The 20263-nt window shown below is 44.8% G+C and overlaps 1 protein-coding gene across 2 annotated transcripts in view; it reads left to right on the top strand.

The window, feature by feature from the left end:
- Positions 1-20263, top strand: part of TEX10 (testis expressed 10) — a 591356-nt gene that overhangs the window by 63329 nt on the left and 507764 nt on the right. For both annotated transcript variants that reach the window (XM_086965321.1, XM_086965322.1), the window contains exon 5: positions 11072-11310. In XM_086965321.1, the coding sequence (XP_086821447.1) occupies positions 11072-11310 (239 nt within the window). The remainder of the gene's footprint in view (positions 1-11071; positions 11311-20263) is intronic.

Genomic DNA, 20263 nt, shown 5'->3' with positions numbered 1-20263 from the left:
TCTCATTTTGTCCTATATATGTGATTTATGTGTGCACAAACTGGGGGTCATACCCCTTGACTATCAAGTTGTTTTTTGTCTTACAGGAACCACGTGATTCAATTGGTTACGTACTATATGCATGCATTAATTTTGATTGCAGCATTTTTACATTATTTAACTCATTGTAGCGTCTCTTAGGAGTGGCGAACACAGGGCTGGTCCCTGTGTAGTCCTGAGGAAGTGCTTGGGGGATGCACGAAACATGTTGACAGGAGTTGATAGGTACACCTAAATACATTGATTTGGGTATCCTAATAGTTCCACCCCGTTTTTTAACGTTACCACCTGTAAGCAAGAATAAATTATTTAGAGCTTACTAGGCAGGTATTTTTAACCATTTTCACACATCCCACTCCATCACTACACTAGCACCACACATAGTCAAATTATAAGTGCTCCTACGTAATTCGCAAGTCTCAGCACGCCCCGGTCCGCAGCGGACTGGGATGGCCCCTATGATGAAGCATGTCACCGTGGGGCAACCCTGGTGAGTGAGGGGACAACAAGAAAAAGAGCAATATTCTTTCTCTATCACTATATCCTCTATTCCAACCCCAATGAATGTTGTGAATAGGACTATAGTTAGCAGCTAGGCTCTCGGTTTCTGTTCCCCAGAGATCGTTCTTTGTGACTAAGCAAGCTGTTTTACCATACAAAATCCCCTTGAATACCAAATGAAAGGACACCACTGAGTTATATATTGAAAATATATATATATTTATTTACTACACACTCCCCTATACTCTTTATGAGCACAGAAGCAAATGCGTTAAAACAAAACACAGTTTAAATATACAAAAGTTGCACAATATGGATGAGCCCTAGGGCCCACCTAAACCATATACTAAAATAGTGGTATAAGAACCACCTAGCTGAAAGGAAGTAGGCCTAGGGCCTGGGGAATCGCTGGAGCTGTTCGGGTCTAACAGTGATGAAGTCGGGAAAGGCCCGCGGGACTCTGGTGCAGTGCGGAAAGTGCATGCATATACCAATGTTAAGTCAATGGTGCCTAAAAGTTATAAAGTTAGTTATTAAGGAACCTTCCGAGTGACCTAGAAGAATGAAACTTTAGACACAGACACTAGAGGTGTGTACCAGTGTAGGAACACCGGCGTTGCTGAGTTACCTCACCCACAGGAAGCGGGTGCACAGGTGCGAAGTAGTGTCAGGTTTCGTCACGCAGGTCGATGGTGCTTGGAGCTGAACATGCTGCAGGCGGCTCCATGTGAAGAGTTCTGGTGGATCCAAGGGTGGATCTGAAGTGGTGAAGACCTGAAAGCAGAGGGACAATATTCAAAGTCACTAGCCAGTGACTACCATGGAACCAGGATGGAACCAGGCGATGTCGGGTGCAAACAGGCGATGAGGTGAAGATTGTCTCTGCAGCCAAGTGGACACGAAGGGTCGAGGACGTCCAGGCGTTGGTCACGAGCTGTCCCACGAAGGCTCTAGCTGCTGGCATTGTCGGCTTCTTGTTCGGAGCAAACAGGCCTTGGCTAATGCAAGCCAAGCAGGAATCGATGCGAGCTTCTCACTCGGACCAGCAAGGTCAGAGCAGGTGCTCCTTTGTACAGGAGCGAGGGCAAGTCTGGAGCAACCAGACCCGCAGTGTAAATTGTAGGTTTCGTCGCCAAGATGGGCGCGTCGAGTGGCACGATGCAAAAGGGACCCACGCAGATCGTGGAGATGCTGGGGGGCTGATCTTCGGTACAAGGGCTGCTAGGTTGTGGGGCTTCTCAATCCCCAAAGCACAGCATCGAGGGTGCCTCGGGTGCTGCGCAGTCAGCTTCTCGGAGGTCTTTCGAGATGTCCGGTCCCACGTCTCTCGGTGCCTCCACGGGTCCCTTCTTTGCAGGGACTGTGGATCGGGCGGTGAGAAGTCTGGGAGGGGTCTCGTCAGGCTCTGGGCTCGGGCTCCGGCAGGAGGCGGCGGCAAAGCAGACGTTGAGTTGCTGGATGGTGCCTGTGTTCACAGGGTGGCCACTCCTAGGCCACACGGGAGATGCTCTTCAGTCTTCTGTGCAGCAGAATGTCGAAGTCCAGTCGTCTTCTTATTTTCAAGTTGATTCAGGATGATCTGAGGTGCTATGGCACTACTCCCACTCTTATTACCAATCTGAGGGATGGATCACCTGCTACGTCCTTCCTCTGGGTGGGACCAGGAAGGGGGGTGGTTACATCCCCTTTCCTTTGTCCAGCTCCGCGTCAGGACTGGGCTGGAAGGCCCCAGCACCGGTTTGGACTGGCTTATGCACGAGGACACCTTGTGTGCCCCTGGCATGTCTGATTCTATTCAGCCCTGTCCTACCCAATACACAAAACCCTGTCTGTGGTGGTGCTCGCACCTCCCAAGGCAGGAAACCCTTTGTCCAAGCCTCCCTCGCTGGAAGGACTCCCAGCAGCAGGAGGTCAGACTTGTGTCTGTGGGGGCAGCATCCATTTTGCGATGCTGAGGCTCTGGTTAACTTTAACCGGGGTACAGGTTATGTACATGTCGTGTCCCTCTAGAAGGGTGGAATGCTATCCCCGTCGACAGAACTGTCGAGGGGATAGTATTCCAAATCGTATGACACCTTACTCGACATGTTTTGATAAAGCCAAACCAAAGTTAGCATATAACCGCGAGGATTATAATGCACTTAAGAGTATATGGTATGGCAATATCCCGAAACAGCTAAGGGAGTTGTTCCCGACAGCTGCAGACAGGCTCAGCTCATGCTAGAGCACCATCTCACATGAAACCACGCACTCTACCTCCAGGATTGTTAAGGCCTGCAATAGGAGTGACTTATAGGTTAACATGTGTCCAGTTAAGGTTAGATATAGGGATACTATATCTAAGTAAAAGGTGATTACACCAACTTACCCCAGCTGAGTGATCAGCCAGTTGTGTCAAATATGGAGGCCAGGCCAGGGGTGGCACAATACATGCTGCAGCCCCTGGTAGGCCTTGGCTACACCTATGCCCTGGGCACCTATGGTACACTGTTACAGGGGCCTATAAGGTGAACCAGTTCCAATTGTGTATGCACCTAAGGTACATGGAGTCCATTTTAAAGAGAGAGCAATTAGCCTGGGGCCCTGAATAGCAGGATCCCAGGCCAACTATGTCAAAAACCAGCTAAACACCAGGCAAAAAGTTTGGGGTAACCATAGTCAGATATCCACCTTCCTACATTGATGTTGGATGTTTATTGCTTAGGCCTGCACCAATTTGTTCAAAAGCATCTTGGAGTGCTATTTCTTCATCTTCCAAGGCATTGAGGTTTAACAACGTTAAATATGCTGTTTCATCTTTAGCTTTTAAGGTCGAATGGGGGATTGTACTTTGGATGTTCCTTGAAGAACTTTGAGAGTTTCCGTTTTCTTACATTGAGGTATAGGTCTATCCTGGTTTGTGCAATGTCCATGGTTTTAGTGTGTGTATATATATATATATATATATATCAACAGAATTCGGTGAGTCGACAAGAATTCAAACGAGCCCGTAGTCCTTTGTTTGGTATTTATTGTGGCACAGCAAGCGATCGAGGATAACGCGTTTCGAACAACCCTGGTTGTTCTTGGTCACATGACCCGCATTCCTCACACACCACCTTTTAAAGGTGTTTTTTCATTTTTTCAACATTTAGTACTTTATTGTTCCATAACACAAATGTTTTTTCGTTTTGTATATTTTATACATGCATGATTTCAATCAATACCTCTAATTTGTTTGATGAAAAACTCGCCGACATAATATAATCAATTGCACTCATTGACCATATATACGAACTTCGTGTTTTTGTTGTGATAAAAATGCTAGTGACCAGCTATTCGTTTTTGTTCTCAACATTCCAAACGCTTTACATAGTGTTTGGTTTCTGGTTTAGGGTTTAGTACCCTGTAATTTCTGTAATCAACTTCATTTCAACAGTAAATCATAAGATAACTCGCAAAATATGAGACCATGTCGGTATAGTACCCTTGTAGTCTCCCTCCTTTCTTTCTCCCCATATACTCATTGTATTACCATTGTATACATATCTGATCATACATGTAGATTCCTTCTACTAAAAATTCATACTTTTCAGATACAAAGTTCATAATCAATCTTCTGAAGTTTCTTCCCTTTTCGACCTACGAGAAATGGGAGAAGAGAAGATATTGGTATGCTATAACGGTAAAAATAGTGCATTATTCTGTCTAGGGGAGGTGTTATCAGGTCTTGTTGCAGAAATATGTGTTACATAATCCACATTGATTAGCTGGTACCAGTTGTGAGGGTGTGAGGGTGGGCGGGTGGGGAATTAAAAACAAAAATGATTTACATATCTGGTGGGTAATCAGTCTAGCGACTTTCAGTCATATTGGTCTTTACAGGGTTTCTTTCTTTTTTTCTCCTATAGATGAGTGTAGCTCTTCATCCATATTCATTCCACCTGGGAACCGTGTTCCTGCCAAAAGAATTAATCTTGACTCCAATTTTCGTAATGCAGCTAACCTATCTCCGCCCCTGATGTTATTTTTGATAGTAAACCCTATGTACTTGGCCGCTGATGTTTTACTTTGATGGAATTGATTAAAATGCCTTGCGGTACTGTATGAAAGGTCTTTATTAGTGATTGCACGCCAGTGCTCTAGAATGCGTTTCTTCACTGGTGCAGTTGTTGACCCTATATACCATAGGTCACACGGGCAGCGTATAAGGTATACTACATATTCAGTAGAACATGTGATGCGGGGTTTGATCTCCCATTTCTTTTTTGTTTTGGGGAGAACGATCTCATTGCAATTTACACTATCCCTGCAGGCCTTACAATTGCCACATTTCCTAAAGCCTTTATTTGTTTTCAGCCAGTCTGTTTCCCTGGGTGACAAATGGCTCTGTACTAGACAATCTTTTAGAGATTATCCGCGTTTGTAAGATATGCCTCGGGTAGTACCAATGGAGTTTCTTAGGATTGGGTCCTGTCTCAAGATATCCCATCTAATCTTCAAGATTTTTCTTATTTCATAGGATTGGCCACAATATTTGGTTATGAATCTGATCTCAGGAATCTTTATATTGTTCATGGGGATACTTTTCTTTGATGTTAGTGCCTCTTCTCTAGTTACTTTATCTACTCTTTCTTCGGCCTCTTTCAAAGATTTCTGTGAGTAACCTCGGGCACGGAATCTCTTTAATTTCTTGTTTGGTTTTTTCGAATTGAGATTCCGCTGAACAATTCTGTTTTGCCCTTAGAAATTTGCTAAAGGGAATTCCCCATCTAAAGCTGGGAGGATGGGCACTGGATGAATGAAGTACAGAATTCCCAGTGTGTGTGTGTATATGTATATGTGTATGTATGTATATATATATATATATATATATATATATATATATGCAGCCTAAAATATTTCAAAAATGGCAAAGATGCTGAAATTACATAGGTTTGCATAGTAGCAGCTATACTATCCCAACCCCTAAGGAAGCAAGAGAGCAGTAAACATTTGTCATGCAACAATGCTTTATTCCTATAGAAAAACCTGTAATTGCAGGCATTTGCCAGTAGGCTGCAGCAGAGTATAAAGAAAACTGAGACCTTGCCTTTAAGGCATTAGAGTAGGGGTACCGTGCCTTTAAGACCTGCAGGCGACCCCTGCTCCCATGATGCACCACAGGTGTCAGTTCTTTTTTCCGGCTCCTTCTGAGAGGATCCTGGAGCTTGAGCTCTACAGTTTTTTGACTAAAACTGTTTTTTGAAGAGAATTTTTTTAGAAAATTCGACATTTTCTGGTTTATAAAGGCGTCTGCTACTGATTTTTGTGGTCTTCCACTGATTTTTTTCCAGTCAGAATGCCAGCTTTATTTAGGAAGTGTCCTTCCTGTGACAAGAAAATGGCACTGGCAGATCCACACTCTGTGTGTATTGTGTGCCTTCCATCTACACACAATCCTGACCAGTGCCACCATTGTCAGAAGTTCTCCAGGCGAACCTTGCACGACAGAGAACGGATTAAACTCCATGCTATGCAGGAAAAGGACAAGAGTCATCAGGTGGGTGGCCATGGAGGCCCCAGGATATAGACTTCCAGCAAGCAAGGCCAAAAACTGCGCTGTTCCACTTCTCCTGACCCCAGGAAGAGGTAGAGGTAGAGGAAGGGGAGGAGAGATTTGACGTCGAAGTCGCTGTCGAAGAGGCCCAGGCACTCTTCAGGAACACCATCTCGACGTCGAGAGTCTCCGCCGCATCCAAGTAAGTCGGCGTCGAGGCACCACACTTCGGGCTCGAAGTTTGTGGCTGCTGATAAGTCCAAGTCTCCGTCGACGTCGAGGCTTCCGTCGACGTTGAGACACTCTCCGCTGCCCTCGAGGGGTTCAGCGTCGAGAGTATTGACGGCTGACATGCCGCCGGCTGGCATGCCGCCGTCTGGCATGCCGCCATAGAGAGGATCATCGAGATCCCACCACTCGACGTCTAGGAGATCGACATCGATCCGGCGCCATGGAGGGTCGCTGTCGACATGACGTCGAGGAAGATCGCCGTCGACACGACGTCATGGAAAATCGCAGCTGAATCGGCGTCATAGCCAATCGACGTCAAGGTCCCCATGTCGTGGGCGATCGACGTCGAGACCTCGTTCAACGCCGATGGTCACTCAGACATAATCGACGTCGAAACACTCGACGTCAAGGGAAGAGGTCACAGGTATTGCGGAGTCCCCGAGACAGTCCGATCCCGAGCATCATCAGGGGACCGGTCATCATCTCCTGGGCTGCATATTGTGGAGATCTCTCCGGAAGCATCCCCCAAATCTGCAGAGGGGAAATCCCGCAGTTTGTCTCCTCGCCGTCCGCAAGGTGCTGTATCTGGTGGTCTCAGTATTCCGGGCTCGGATTACCCCCGCACGTACTCACCATCTGGACCAAGGACGAGCACTCCGGCCAGACATTCAAAGTCTTCCCCTAGAAGGCCAAGATCTCCTGCCAGGCCAAGATCTCCTGCCAGGCCAGGATCTCCTGCCAGGCCAAGATGGCCTTCCAGACATCGGTCTAGATCCAGGGGTCGGGACAGCAGTCATCGCGACGGGCCCCATAAGAGAAGGCGCACAAGATCTCCTACATGGTCTTAGTCTGCCATATCTATCGTCTGGGACTACTCTCCGACCTTCTCCTCCACACCGCCTTCACGGGTTTCACCCATAGATGACATCTCTACATTTACAGATGTTCTGGGTAGGGGGGCAAAGAATCGTAACATCTCTTTGCAAACTCCTGTGGTTTCCACGTCAATCATCTTTGATACCCTGCATCTCCGGACAGCTCCTAGACCGCTGCTACCACTTGGTGCCTCGATTCCTGGAACCGGCTATGGCCACCTTTCTTACTCCTGCGACGGTGGGTTCTGTACCCTCCAGAATTGCCCAAAAATACAAGGCTCCAGACCCCTTGTTCATCAAGACTGATCCACCAGCTGATTCGGTCATCGTGGTGGCAGCCATGAAATCCCACTCAGCTTCTACCTCATCCTCTGTGCCCCCTGAGAAGGATAGTAAGCAAATGGACTCGTATGAGAGGAAGATGTGAAACACTTTGGCGTCAAACATGAAGGTTGCCAGTGCCTCTGCCCTTCTCTGGAGATATAACGGATCTCTCCGGGAATCTCTCACACATTTCACCGAGAAGCTTCCCAAAGAAGACTGGCAGGATTTCACCGAGATCCTACAGGAAGAAGGGCTCGTAGCCAATCAAGTAATAAGTGCTGCAGCGGATGCTTCTGATCTTGCCACTCATGGCTACTCCCATTGAGTCTGCTCACGACGCTCGGCTTGGCTGCGCCTCACAGGCCTAAAGTTCGATGCTCAGAAGAAGATACTGAACCTCCCTTTCAATGGCTCATCTCTGTTTGGGGCTCATGCTGACGACTAGATGACCAAGATGAAGGCTGAGATGGACACTGTTAAGGCTGTGGGTCTGGAGAAACGCAAGGAGTTTAAGGAGCGCTTCCGTCAGGGTGACAAGTGGTCTTACCAACAGAGGGTTCAAACCCCTCAGTGGTCCTCCCAGATGCAGCAAAGATCTCAGTTCCAGCAGAGACGCCCTGGTAGAGGCAGAGGCAATATCAATAAACAGTCCACCTCCAGGCAGCTTCCCAAACCTTGAGTTGTTGCTTCCTCCTCAACCATTCGCCACTCCGGTGGGAGGGAGTGTAACGTGTCACCTGGAAGAGTGGAGAACCATAACGAAGGTCAAGTGGGTGCTGAGTATTGTGCAGCATGGTTACTTGCTGAGGTTCAAGTCTCCTACCCCCCCCCCCCCCCAACTCAAGCGCCTGCCTCTGATTCAAAGTCAACTGTTGAAGGACGAAGTTTCTACCCTTCTCATGAAAAAGGCCATAGAGGAGTTCCCTCCCATGTAAGAAATCAGGGAGTATACTCCCGCTACTTTCTGGTCCAAAAACGAGGCGTAGCCAAAGAGTACAGACCTATCCTCGACCTACGTCTGCTTAACCGGTTTCTCAGAAAGGAAAAATGTTGTATGCTAGCCTTGCACCAGATCTTTCCACACCTTCACCAGGGAGACTGGATGTGTGCCATCGACCTGCTGGAAGCTTACTTTCATATACCTGTCTCGGTAAAGCATCGGAAATTTCTCAGGTTTCAGATAGACCGTCATCACTTCCAGTATCGAGTGCTACCATTCAGCCTCAAATCCGCCCCATGAACATTCTCAAAGTGCACGGCGGTGGTGGCTGCCTTCCTCTGCAGGCGGAAGATTTTTGTCTATCCCTACCTAGACGACTGGCTCTTGAAAAGCTACACACCTGCTCTGCTTCAGAGCCATCTTGCTTACTGTCTCAACCTGATGCATTCCTTGGGGTTGCAGGTAAACTACAAAAAGGGAGTACTCCATCCCACCCAACGAATACACTACCTGGGCGCCTCCCTGGACTCCACAGAGGCAAGCGTGTGTCCTTCGGAGGAGAGGTTGTCATCCATGCTTCTGAAGTGCCTTAATCTGCTAGACACCCAAAGCCCCACAGCCAGGCAAGTGTCGTCACTACTGGGAACGATGGCCTCGTGCATCTACATTGTACCCAATGCACGCCTTCACATGAGGCCTCTGTAGCAGGCACTCGAAGACCAATGGTCTCCGAGGTCAGGCCACTGGGAAGATCGTGTTTTCCTCCACCAAGATGCCAGAGACTCCATCAGATAGTGGATGAAAAGTTATCGTTTTCTGCAGGGAGTCCCATTTCATCAGTCGCCTCCATCGCAGACAGTGGTAACAGATGCCTCAATGCAGGGTTGGGGTGCTCATATGGACCAGCTTCAGGTACAAGGTCTCTGGTCCGAGACAGAAAGAAGCTACCACATCAACTTCTTGGATTCCAGGCTGTCTATCTGGCGCTCAGATCCCTCTACCCGTCTGTGCGCACCAACCACATTCAAGTTCAGACGGACAACACAACAACAATGTTCTATCTGAACATGCAGGGAGGCACAAGGTCATGAGTTCTGTATCTGGGAGCTCAATCCATTTGGCGCTGGCTTCTGGCGAGAGGTCTCTCCATCGTGGAAGTTCACCTGCCAATAGGTTGGTGCTGAGAACCCATCCAGGCTTCCTACCCAAGGTGGTCTCTGATTTCCTTATCAATCACACCATCTCTCTGCCTACTTTGTTTCCTCAACCAACCACTCCCCCGCAGAGGTCCTTACACTCTCTGGATCTCCGGAGGGTTTTAAAATTTTACCTGGCTAAAACTCTTCCACTTAGGAAGTCTGACAGGCTCTTTGTTAATTATGGGTCAATTAATACCGGTCTGCCTGCTTCAAAAAGATCTATTTCACGATGGATCGTCTCCTGTATACCTCTGTCTTACCAATTAGCTAACAAAACTTTACAGGGCAAACCTCATGCACACTCTACCAGAGGGAAAGCTTCTACTACAGCTCTCCTTCGCAACATTCCAATATCTGAGATTTGTAAGGCGGCTATATGGCGTTCAGTACATACCTTTACCCGCCATTATTGCCTAGATTCAGATGCACAGGCCGATTCCCAAGTGGGGCAGGCCTCTTTGAGGAATTTGTTTGCATGACGGCATTATAAATGTGATGTTAATTCATGTTTTTTTGCTGTATACTTGATTGCTCGCCCGCGAGACTTTGGGTATGGGCTTGCTACTCTATTCATAGATAATGACTATTAAGGAGTATCCCCTGGATGAGAAGGATTAGTTACCTGTAATCCTAGTTCTCATCCAGGGGTATTCTCATCAAAGTCATAAGCGGCCCACCCACCTCCCCGGATGAGCCTTACTGCAAAGTTATGGTATGTTACTTATGAATTTACTCTGGTGTTTATGCACCTCCAAAAAGAACTGACCTAACTGCCACCTGTGGTGCATCATGGGAGCAGGGGACGCCTGCAGGCCTTAAAGGCACGGTACCCCTACTCTAATGCCTAAAAGGCAAGCTGTCCGTTTTCTTTGTTTTCTTTATACTCTGCTGCAGCTTCTGGCAAATGCCTGCAATTACAGGTTTTTCTATAGCAATAAAGCATTGTTGTATGACAAATGTTTACTGCTCTCTTTCTTCCTTAGGGGTTGGGAGAGTACTACTAAGCAAACCTATGTAATTTCAGCATCTTTGCCATTTTGGAAATATTTTAGGCTGCATGTATATGTTTTTACATATATATGTATGTATGTATGTATGTGTATATATATATATATATATATATATATATAATATATTTTTTTTTTCTAAATGCTCGGGGATTCCGCGCATGGGCGGGGGTTATTCATAGATTTTGACTTTGATGAGTATACCCCTGGATGAGAACTAGATGACAGGTAAGTAACTAATCCTTATCTGTAACACTGTGGTACTGCTAAGGGAGTACCATTGAATGTATTCTAAGTGATTCATTTAGAAAATGTGATCCAAGGAAAGATTATGGTCTGTCCAAGTTGTGGATGATGTCATATTTTTAGAATGTAGGATAGACACTATACTACCTTAGACATTTCTCTTAAATATGTTGCATTTTCTTTTTCCTCAGCTACAAGCAGACTGGTTTCCCATTCAATGGACTGGACCATCTTTTGCTAAATCTTACCCTTTGTGACATCATGGTTTCATTAGCTAATAGCTCTACATTCCAGTCAGACTCTGATTGGTTGGATATGATTCGAAAGTTTGTCACCGAAATCCTTATGGATGGGTGGAAGTTGAACTGCAAGCAGTTAAACAGACTACTAGGCGTTACATGGAGACTTCTGCTTGTACAGCACAATAGAGGTAAGTTATATGATTTGAACCAACCTTAATTTGGCTTTCGCTGTCTCAGAAGCGCTTATTGTCGCACTTAATTTTTATTAAGATTTAAATACATACAAAATAAGCATTTTATGACCTAGACTAGTGTACTAGTAACAATCTCATGCTGCCTCAACAAAAGCCAAGTGAGATTTCCCCATCTACCATACTAAACAAAATATATATCTATATATCTATATCTATATATCTCTCTATCTCTCTCTATCTCTCTCTATCTCTCTCTATCTCTCTCTATCTCTCTCTCTGTCTCTCTCTCTGTCTCTCTCTCTGTCTCTCTCTCTGTCTCTCTCTCTGTCTCTCTCTCTGTCTCTCTCTCTGTCTCTCTCTCTGTCTCTCTGTCTGTCTCTCTGTCTCTCTCTCTCTCTGTCTCTCTCTGTCTCTCTCTGTCTCTCTGTCTCTCTGTCTCTCCGAAGGTATCGAGGGCGCTTTACATGAGCAGCAGTTATGTTACAGACGGACACATTTAATTTGGTATGCACAAGAAGATTAAGTGATTTACCTTGAATCACCGTTGGAAAACAGGTAACTCGAGGCTTGGGTAGGATTATTTTTTTTTTATAAAAAAATTGGTGGAGTTGCCCTATTGAGGTTTAATATGATAGACTGTAGCCGAGTTGTACTGATTAAAGATGGTTTATTGATGAATAATCAGGTTAAATCATGTAATCATTAAACCCCCACCAAGAGCAGCACAGCCCTCTCTTTCAACTGTCATCCATCCACCAGGCATCCCACACATTCTATATTACCTCACACACTCCGACGTTCCACCATTCATCCACATAGGCTGAGCAGCAAGACAGGTTAGTGAGAAAGGGACATGGCATCCAAACCAGGATACCACACCAGAGGAGAAAGGTTTTCTATTGAGTGAGGATTTGGATTCTGAAAGCATGCCATAGAAGGCAGGGGAGGGTAACGGAGGAGGGCAGGGAAGTGCTACAAGTGGGGAGAACGATGGGAAATGGAGGGTGAAAAGGGAGCTTTTTTCCAAAGACCACACCTTGAGGGTATATTGAATCATTTTGGGTGAAGATTAGATATTGAGATCTAATTATCTCTGTTGCTTGTGTCTTTGATAACAACCTTGCTATGAAGCTGCTACATGTCTTTACTAATCTATTTTGTTTTGCAAATGTACATTTGCAGTGCCTAACATCACTTTGAGGAAGGTTGAGTAATAGGACTGAATAAACAACCATCCATAACCTGTCAGAGATTAAGCGGATATCATGCAAACCAATCCCTCAGAGGACTACCCCAAAGCAAAGAGAATCATTGCTGAATAAGGCTAAGATTAAATATCTAATGTTTTAGAATCTCCTAAGTGTTGCTCCAGAGTAGGTTCAGCAATAAACTTTCTGTAATCCAAAACGTGCTGCCTCCAAAAAAAAAAGATACCATAAATTGAGTCTCATCTTAAGACTTGGGTGTAGAAGTGATGACTACACAAGTGTTCTTCCACTGTAGGGAGTTAAATTGTGTGTCACAATCTATTGTTGCTACGTTCTGGGCATAAGTGGTGGGATGGGGGAATTGCGTAAAAAACATAATTGCCAGACCTCTGATGAAGGGGTCACTCATGGACTCAGAAAAATGTTGATCTAATACAGACGGAAACTCACCCATTAGTTGCTATTGTTGACAGGTCACGGAGTCAATCGTCATGGGTAAGGGTGGTATGGGCAAACTTTATTTTATCCTAAGATGAACAACTTGGTGAATGCCATCTCTTTCAGTGGTGAGTGATACCTGGGATTTCCAATGTATGGTGCAGTGATTCCAGTCATGACGAGAATGTCTGATAAGTGCTACTTGTATCTTTCACAGTGGATTTTGTGCCTATACAGTTTTAAAGCTGAGCTAGAGCAGACAAAGCGTAACATGTCCATTCGGATCTCTGCATCTCCCATCAGTTTGATGTGGGGCTCAAGTTGGCTCGTTGCAGTATGCGGAGACCAATGCCAATGGTGCAGTATTTTGAAGCTGAACTTACGTTTAGCCTCTAGTACTGCTATTGTGGGTCTGTAACAGAGTAGACCAATCCTCCTCAGTGTAATCTTTGCACAGTGTACTCTGTGGAGAGTTTGATTTGTCAGTTCTGAAATGGCCCCCCTTAAAGTTACTCAATCTCTTAAAATAAAGGTGTATGGGGAAATCCTTTAAGTTGTCCGGTAAGATGTGAAGTTCAAACAGAAAAGTGTTTCAGATGCACATATTTTTACTTTTTTTTTCTAGGCTGATGAGGAATTCTCTTTACAGTACCTCAAATGGCTTGACCACCCCACTCGTCATCAGATGGTCAAACATGATGAGGCCTTTCCTTAACCACTCTCTCTCCAGTGGACTCCCCCCACCCTCCTTTAATTAAAAGCACAGTGTTGACCCAGATCAGTGCTTGAGGTTGTATTGAGCCATTAATCCATATCCCATACAAGATCTGATTCTTGGAATACTGGGGTGGAAGGATCCTGCGGTAATTTGTCACATATAAAGTAATCCTGAGCGTGGGTTTGAAAAGGCAGTATACTGAAGAATTGATTAAACAGGACAACCCTAACGTCCATCGATTGCATAATTTCTGACAGTGACGTTTGCAGGTGGGGACATTTTGCAAAATCAGGAGAACTCTTGTATAGTAGGGATGTCATGTCCATTATCACTGTGTTCCTATTTCTGCTTATTAGGATGCTCCGATATTCAAACTTTTCAGGATTCCAACAGATTGACCGACCTGATGCCAGGACATTATTGGTAATGCCCTCAATCATAATGGTTGAACAACAGGGGGTGGTGATGGACAGAGTTTCTGAATTAAGCAGAATACTCTCACCCAGTCAAGAGATGGGCCAGGGACAGACTGATTTGCATATAGCCAGGTTCTGAGCTTGGATGGTGCAGTGAGATAAATAACGGTGATGGATCAAGCCCTGATCTTTGGACTGGGTAAGAGTGGTCCGCTTAATTCAGACACTCTGTTCATCACCACCCCCTTTTCTCAATCATAATGGCACAGCACGTCTAGCACTGCTAAACTCTGCCGAACATAGCCCAGCACCTAAACTCTTGTCACTGCTGTGACCCCAAAGAAGTGCTTTAAGGACAAGTGCTTGAGGATAAGAGCTGAGTGCCAGATCGTTATGCAGGCACAATAAAAAAAATAACATGGGAAATCATGAGCTTAACTAGAGTGTTCAGTCCACCTTTGGAATTCAGGTAATCTTTTGAGAATGCGTAGGTGCACTGAAGAACACCAGTCAAGACAGACTTTTCTTTTTCCTTGTTTACCCAGTGAACAGCTATTACTCTGGCTACTTTGTATCCTGCTGCCACTAGATGCAGAAAATCCAACAGATTAATGAGACAATGGGCACAGGGCAGCTCAGCAGCTTGCCTGCTAGTTTTAACCTCGAACAGCAGCAGTTACCATATTGCGTGCTGCAATGGACAGCCTCTTCACTTTTACTGGCTTTCAGACTACTTTCAGGGGCTTTTCTTGATGCTCTGCAGGAAAAAACAGCCAAAAAGCTTCTAAGAATACAACAATGGACTGATTCCTTGTGAGGGCGGTTGGAGTGATTTAAAAAGAAATTGAACTGGATGAATGACACTTTTCACTCTTAGCTGATGCAGTTGTGCTTTCTACAGCTACACCATAAAAGCCATCAGGAGTAACTGGCTCAACGTCTTTGTTCTAACTCTAGTTCTCCTGTGCAAATCCAGTGTTCCATTACTGTCAAAGCCTGCTTCCCCACCTTTTTGCTCTCACTCGCCAGCTGTGGCCCCATCGGTGAACTAAAGAAAGCGACCACCTGGTACTAGGGACACTTGAGGAGCAGATCCTTGGTGCAACCACACAAACAGTTAATATTGGTCAAATTGTAACTCTTCGAATATTTTGAATGCCCACACATAATCGATATGTGCCAAAGTGGCTTCCAATTTAGACACTAGTCTTCGCACTGTTAAAGGTGATAGATGGCCACTTGGCAAAGTGTGGGGCTGGTCTCCAAGCTTCTGGTGTACTTACTTCATCACTGGCCTGAACGCACCCTGCAGGTGTGTTGCCTTTAAGACTCCATTGGTTTACAATGCAGAGTCGCACCAAATGGCAGTGGGGTACCACATATCTGTCTATCCTCCTAGCCGCACACCGGGCCGACTGTTGTGTGTTGAGGAGAGGGGCTTGGGGATATTATGGCAACAAGCCAATAACACAAGCAGCAGCAGCTTTTTGTGCCCTATCCTGCTATCCATTTACCGCCTGTGTCTTGGCCATATGGGCTTTCTAGGAAATGTACAGCACCTCACCAGGTGCGATGGGTTGGTTTGGTTGGCCCTCTAACTTCAGCGGCGATTCTGCAGTTTTTAACTTCAGGTAAGCAATATATTGCCTTAGGTTTTCTGTATCACTCTCACTTGAAGCATAATTATTCAGGGGCTGGGAGGCTCTTGCCTCTAGGTTTCTGCTATAGACATTTCAACCCGGAATCACCAAGCCCTGATCATAACACTGGCTCCACTGCCAGTCTACCCCACATTATTAAGGCCAACCGTTATTCAGTGCTTTTCAACCAGTCCTAAAACAGTTGATGTTCCATCAATGTTTGTATCCCGATTGCTAAAAGGCAACTTAACTCTGAGCATGCCATGCATAGAGACTAGATTAGCTGTAAAGCGGATGCTGTAGAATGTAATATTGAAATAAAATCCAAATGAGCATCAGGCACATAGTTCCGCTAATAATGGAGCCACTGCTCCTCCTATATCCTCTGACATAAAAGCAACATCCATGATCAGTTAATTTTTGAGAGGCAAGAGGGGATTTTGCGCTTATCGTGTTTTTATTAACAGCAATTTTATTACTTAGTATATGCTCTAAGGTTGAGATACAGTCCCTGCCTACAACTGTAAGTATAGACAAACAAAGTCTGTCTATCAAACAAATATTACACAATTCTCCTCCTGAGCAAGTACTAGAATATTATCACAGAATCAATCCATAGATCAACAACAAGAAATTATAGAAAGTGATAAAAAGTAAGTCCAATGTATTTCAAAACTTCTTCTTTATTTTCTTCTTTTCAGTCACTCAGTACTTTTCATTCTTTTTGCTTTGCCAACACGTGTTTCGTCCTAACTTTTACAGCTTATGGACTTCGTCAGGGCGATCATATATCTTTTATCAAAAATATTGGCGAAACCAAAGGATGATCGAAACTTGAATTTGTCCTAGTTTAGACACATATACATGTGTATAGTGTGGCTTTATCTGTCTACGTTTTCCTATACCAGTAGAAGGCGAATCTCCGTTTTATGTATTCTCCTCGAAGTAGCGAGGCTCTCGTATTCCAATTCGTGGTTTGACCTTTACATGTTTCAGGAGACATGGTTAAGCTTTCTTGTTTTCAGTTTCTATTGGTTATGAATTCCAGTGAAGGTTTTTTTTCATTGTTTTCCAACGTGTCCAAAAACAGTGGTTATCAGTATTTACTTTTTTTGGATTTGAAAAAAAAAAGATGTGGGTGGTGTTTTTTCAGTCCTTGTAATGAGTTTGGATTTTATTTCCTTCCTTACCTCATTCATTTGTATTTTCAGTTTATTATATCACTATTTCCTGCTCTTATTTCCATCTTTGTGCCTTTACTTTGAATTTGCTCCTGCATATACCTTTCATTAGTTTCCTCTCCTCTCTGCTAGTCTGGTTTCCCAACACACAAACTCCACTTTGCAGCCAGCAGTCCAGTCCCACACTATGTCCCGGATGTGCCTGAATGGATATATGTTTAAGACATCAGATTTATATTGGGACGTGCTCTTATGGAAAATCAGTGTCGCACTTCCCTTTTCTTGGTCTGAAGATACCAAGAAAGGACTGAGCTAATAAATGTGGTGGTAGTATCTGATCTGGGCCTATATATCAGGTCATACATAGGCTGCTAAGAAAATTAATTTGTGTAGTATTAGCTGAAGGATCACTGGTGACGGCAAGCTCTGCTGCGGTACCAAGAAGCAGCTGAGATAATAAAGTAGCATTATAACCTGCAGGATGCTTTGAGTCTTTTGTGTGGGCAGTTCACAGCGCGAATGGAGTTTTTTTTTTTTTTACATGATTGGGCTAAGTCTGTTGGATTTTGAGGCTTACCATATTCTGAGTGAGTCATACTAGCGAAGTCCATCGCAGAAAAGTGCTTCGAGGTAAAAGATTGCACGTGTACTGCTTTGATGCCAGAGGACACGAAAGCAATAAACGTGCAACAAAATATGATGTTACATTTCTCTCCGAAAAGTAGATATTATTTATGGTGGTGTTATAACAAGTCATCGGTTTTGACTGGACACCCTAGACATGATCTATAGAAACTTTCCACTGTGTCAGTCCAGCAAGTTTTTGTATTTCTGCAGTAAAGACTTGCTGAGAGAGCCTCCAATGGCTTATTGGTGTGGTTGAAAATTGCTTAATTTTTTTGTGTTAGTTATTCACAGATTCTCCAGATATATAGGGTTTAATAATAACCTCTGAATATAAGAACCTCCTTATTATCTACAATACAACCTCAAACAAATAAAATTAATCTATTATTCTGCAATTTCTTGATAAATTGTGTTCTTGCACTAATAGCCATTGTGTCATTATTGTTGGTGAATTTATTGTAACATTTGGGCCCTCATTTATTATTCAGAATTTGACAAAACCCGAGGACCTCCTTTAGGGCATACCCAACCTTGCAGCCACTCCAAAGAAACATTTGTGTAGATCTGCTTTGCAACTAGATGATATATCTCTTACTTATGGCTCACACACTTGTAATAGTCATTGTCAGTCCAACATTTCAGAGGGTGTCTATCAAAGTAACCTTGATTATATTGTATTTGATATTAGGGCTTGGTGGTCAATGCATGACATGATAGTTATTCCGAGAACCTTCATGACCCCCTCTCCCGCTCTATTGAAGTTTGTTTGATGACTTGGCATCCTCACTTTATCCTTAGCCTGAATGCCCTCTCAGTATGCAATAACAGTAGAAATGTAAAATAGAACTCTATTTGTAGTTCCCCTGTAATATTCCAAAGTTCTATCACCCACTGATCAACTGTTTGAGCTCCATAATTAAGAACATGGGCCAACTTAATCTGGCTGTTTAGACTTCTTACAAATTGTTCTCTGACCTTAAAAGTTTTACAAGAAAGGTTTCATACCAGCCACTAGAGCCCATAGGTCCCATGAATGATACACTCTAACTTGTAGTTGAGGCAAGACATCCCTTTTAGGTGCCATCAAGCTTGGTGCTTGGACAAAAATTGTCAATGCTAGGGCTCGATGTGGAAAAATCATATGTACTGTGGCATCAGACTGGGATCAGGGAGGACTTGTGGAAAAATGGCTAAAATGAACGACGCCAGACGTTTATGGCCCATACTCTGCCAGGCTGGTTGTCATATAGCTATGAAACCAGAGGTGCATATCCAACCTGGTGTGTGGGTTGACCACTTAAAATCTCAATATTCCCTACCATTGGCAACCCCTCCTCCTGAATTTACAGCCAAGTGTACTACCCCAGTAAATATATGTGAGAAGTTGGCCAAGTATGTGATGTCCACTATTCTAGTGGGCACCCTGTATCAGTCCAAACAACCCTTATGGTGATGGTTGTGAGGTCAACCTTATAGACCAGCTATCGTAGTGGTAGCATGGACAAAGCAGTCTTGGGCTAATACTTCAGAGAGCATGTGAAGCCAATTGTTTTACCAATAATAACCCATTTAATACCAAATGAAAGGACACCACACAAGGTATATATCAAATATATATGTATTTATTACTAACACAACCCCTCTGCACTCTTTATGAGGTCCGAGTTTGAGATACAGCACAAGTGACTCAATAAGCATACTATAAGTTGCAAAAATACTACTCTGCACTAGGTGCCTCACGAACCATATACTAAGTAAGTGGTATAAGAACCACTTCAGGAAAGGTGAGTAGGCCTAGGAAATCACTGGGGCTACACTGAACAACCAAAGGTTAGGAAGTAGCAGTCCCACAGGATGCGTGTGCAGTGTCTAAACACACATGCGGGTTCTCATAGACTTTCAATGGGAACGTAAAGTTTACAAAGTAGTTGATTTCGGGCACTTCCGGATGGACTACGGGAAAACCCAGTTAAACTAGGACACTTGGATGGTTATTACTCACGGGAGCACCGTAGTACTAGAGTTACCTCACCCGGGTAAGCCGGGTGCATAGGTGTTCTTTCGTGTCTGGTTTCGTCGTCGAATCCTATGGAGAGCTACACAAAGATGCTGCAGGGGACCAGGCGGAAGATGTGCGGTTGGATCAACGGTAGATCGGAGCAGTGAAGAACCTGAAAGCAGAGGGGACAGAGTCCGGGTCACTAGCCAGTGACCAGGAAGGAACCAGGCGATGTCGAGATGCAAACAGGTAAAGAAGTTAAGCTTGTCTCTGCAGCCATGTGGACCAGGAGGCGTCGATGACAACCAAGAGCTGGATACGGACTGTCCCACGAAGGATCTCGCTGTTGGCGGTGTCAGCTTCCGGATTAGTCAACCAGCCTTGGCAAAGGCAACCCACGCAGGAAGGGAAGATCGGTTTCTGTTCAGACCAGCAAGGTCTGGGGAGCTTCCCCTTTACAGGAAAGCAGGAGCAAGCCCAGAGCAACCAGGCAAGCGGTGTTGATTCAAAAGGATGTCTTCAGGAGGGCCACTAGCCAACGGGCTAGCAACCGCAGGCGCAGGCCCCACGCGGCACTCGTGGAGTGTGGAGCATGCACGCGTGGAGTGTGGAGGGCTGAGCTTCGGTGCACTTACGGCTCGAGGTTGGGGCTTCTCAAGTCCCAATGCACAACTTCGAGCACGCCTCAAAAGCTGCACAGTTAGCAAAATGCAGGTACTG

The sequence above is a fragment of the Lissotriton vulgaris genome, chromosome 4_1 (assembly GCF_964263255.1).
Source record: "Lissotriton vulgaris chromosome 4_1, aLisVul1.2, whole genome shotgun sequence".
NCBI classification, from domain to species: domain Eukaryota; kingdom Metazoa; phylum Chordata; class Amphibia; order Caudata; family Salamandridae; genus Lissotriton; species Lissotriton vulgaris.
Note: the sequence above shows the minus strand (reverse complement) of the source record. Positions and strands in the feature narration are given on the sequence as shown.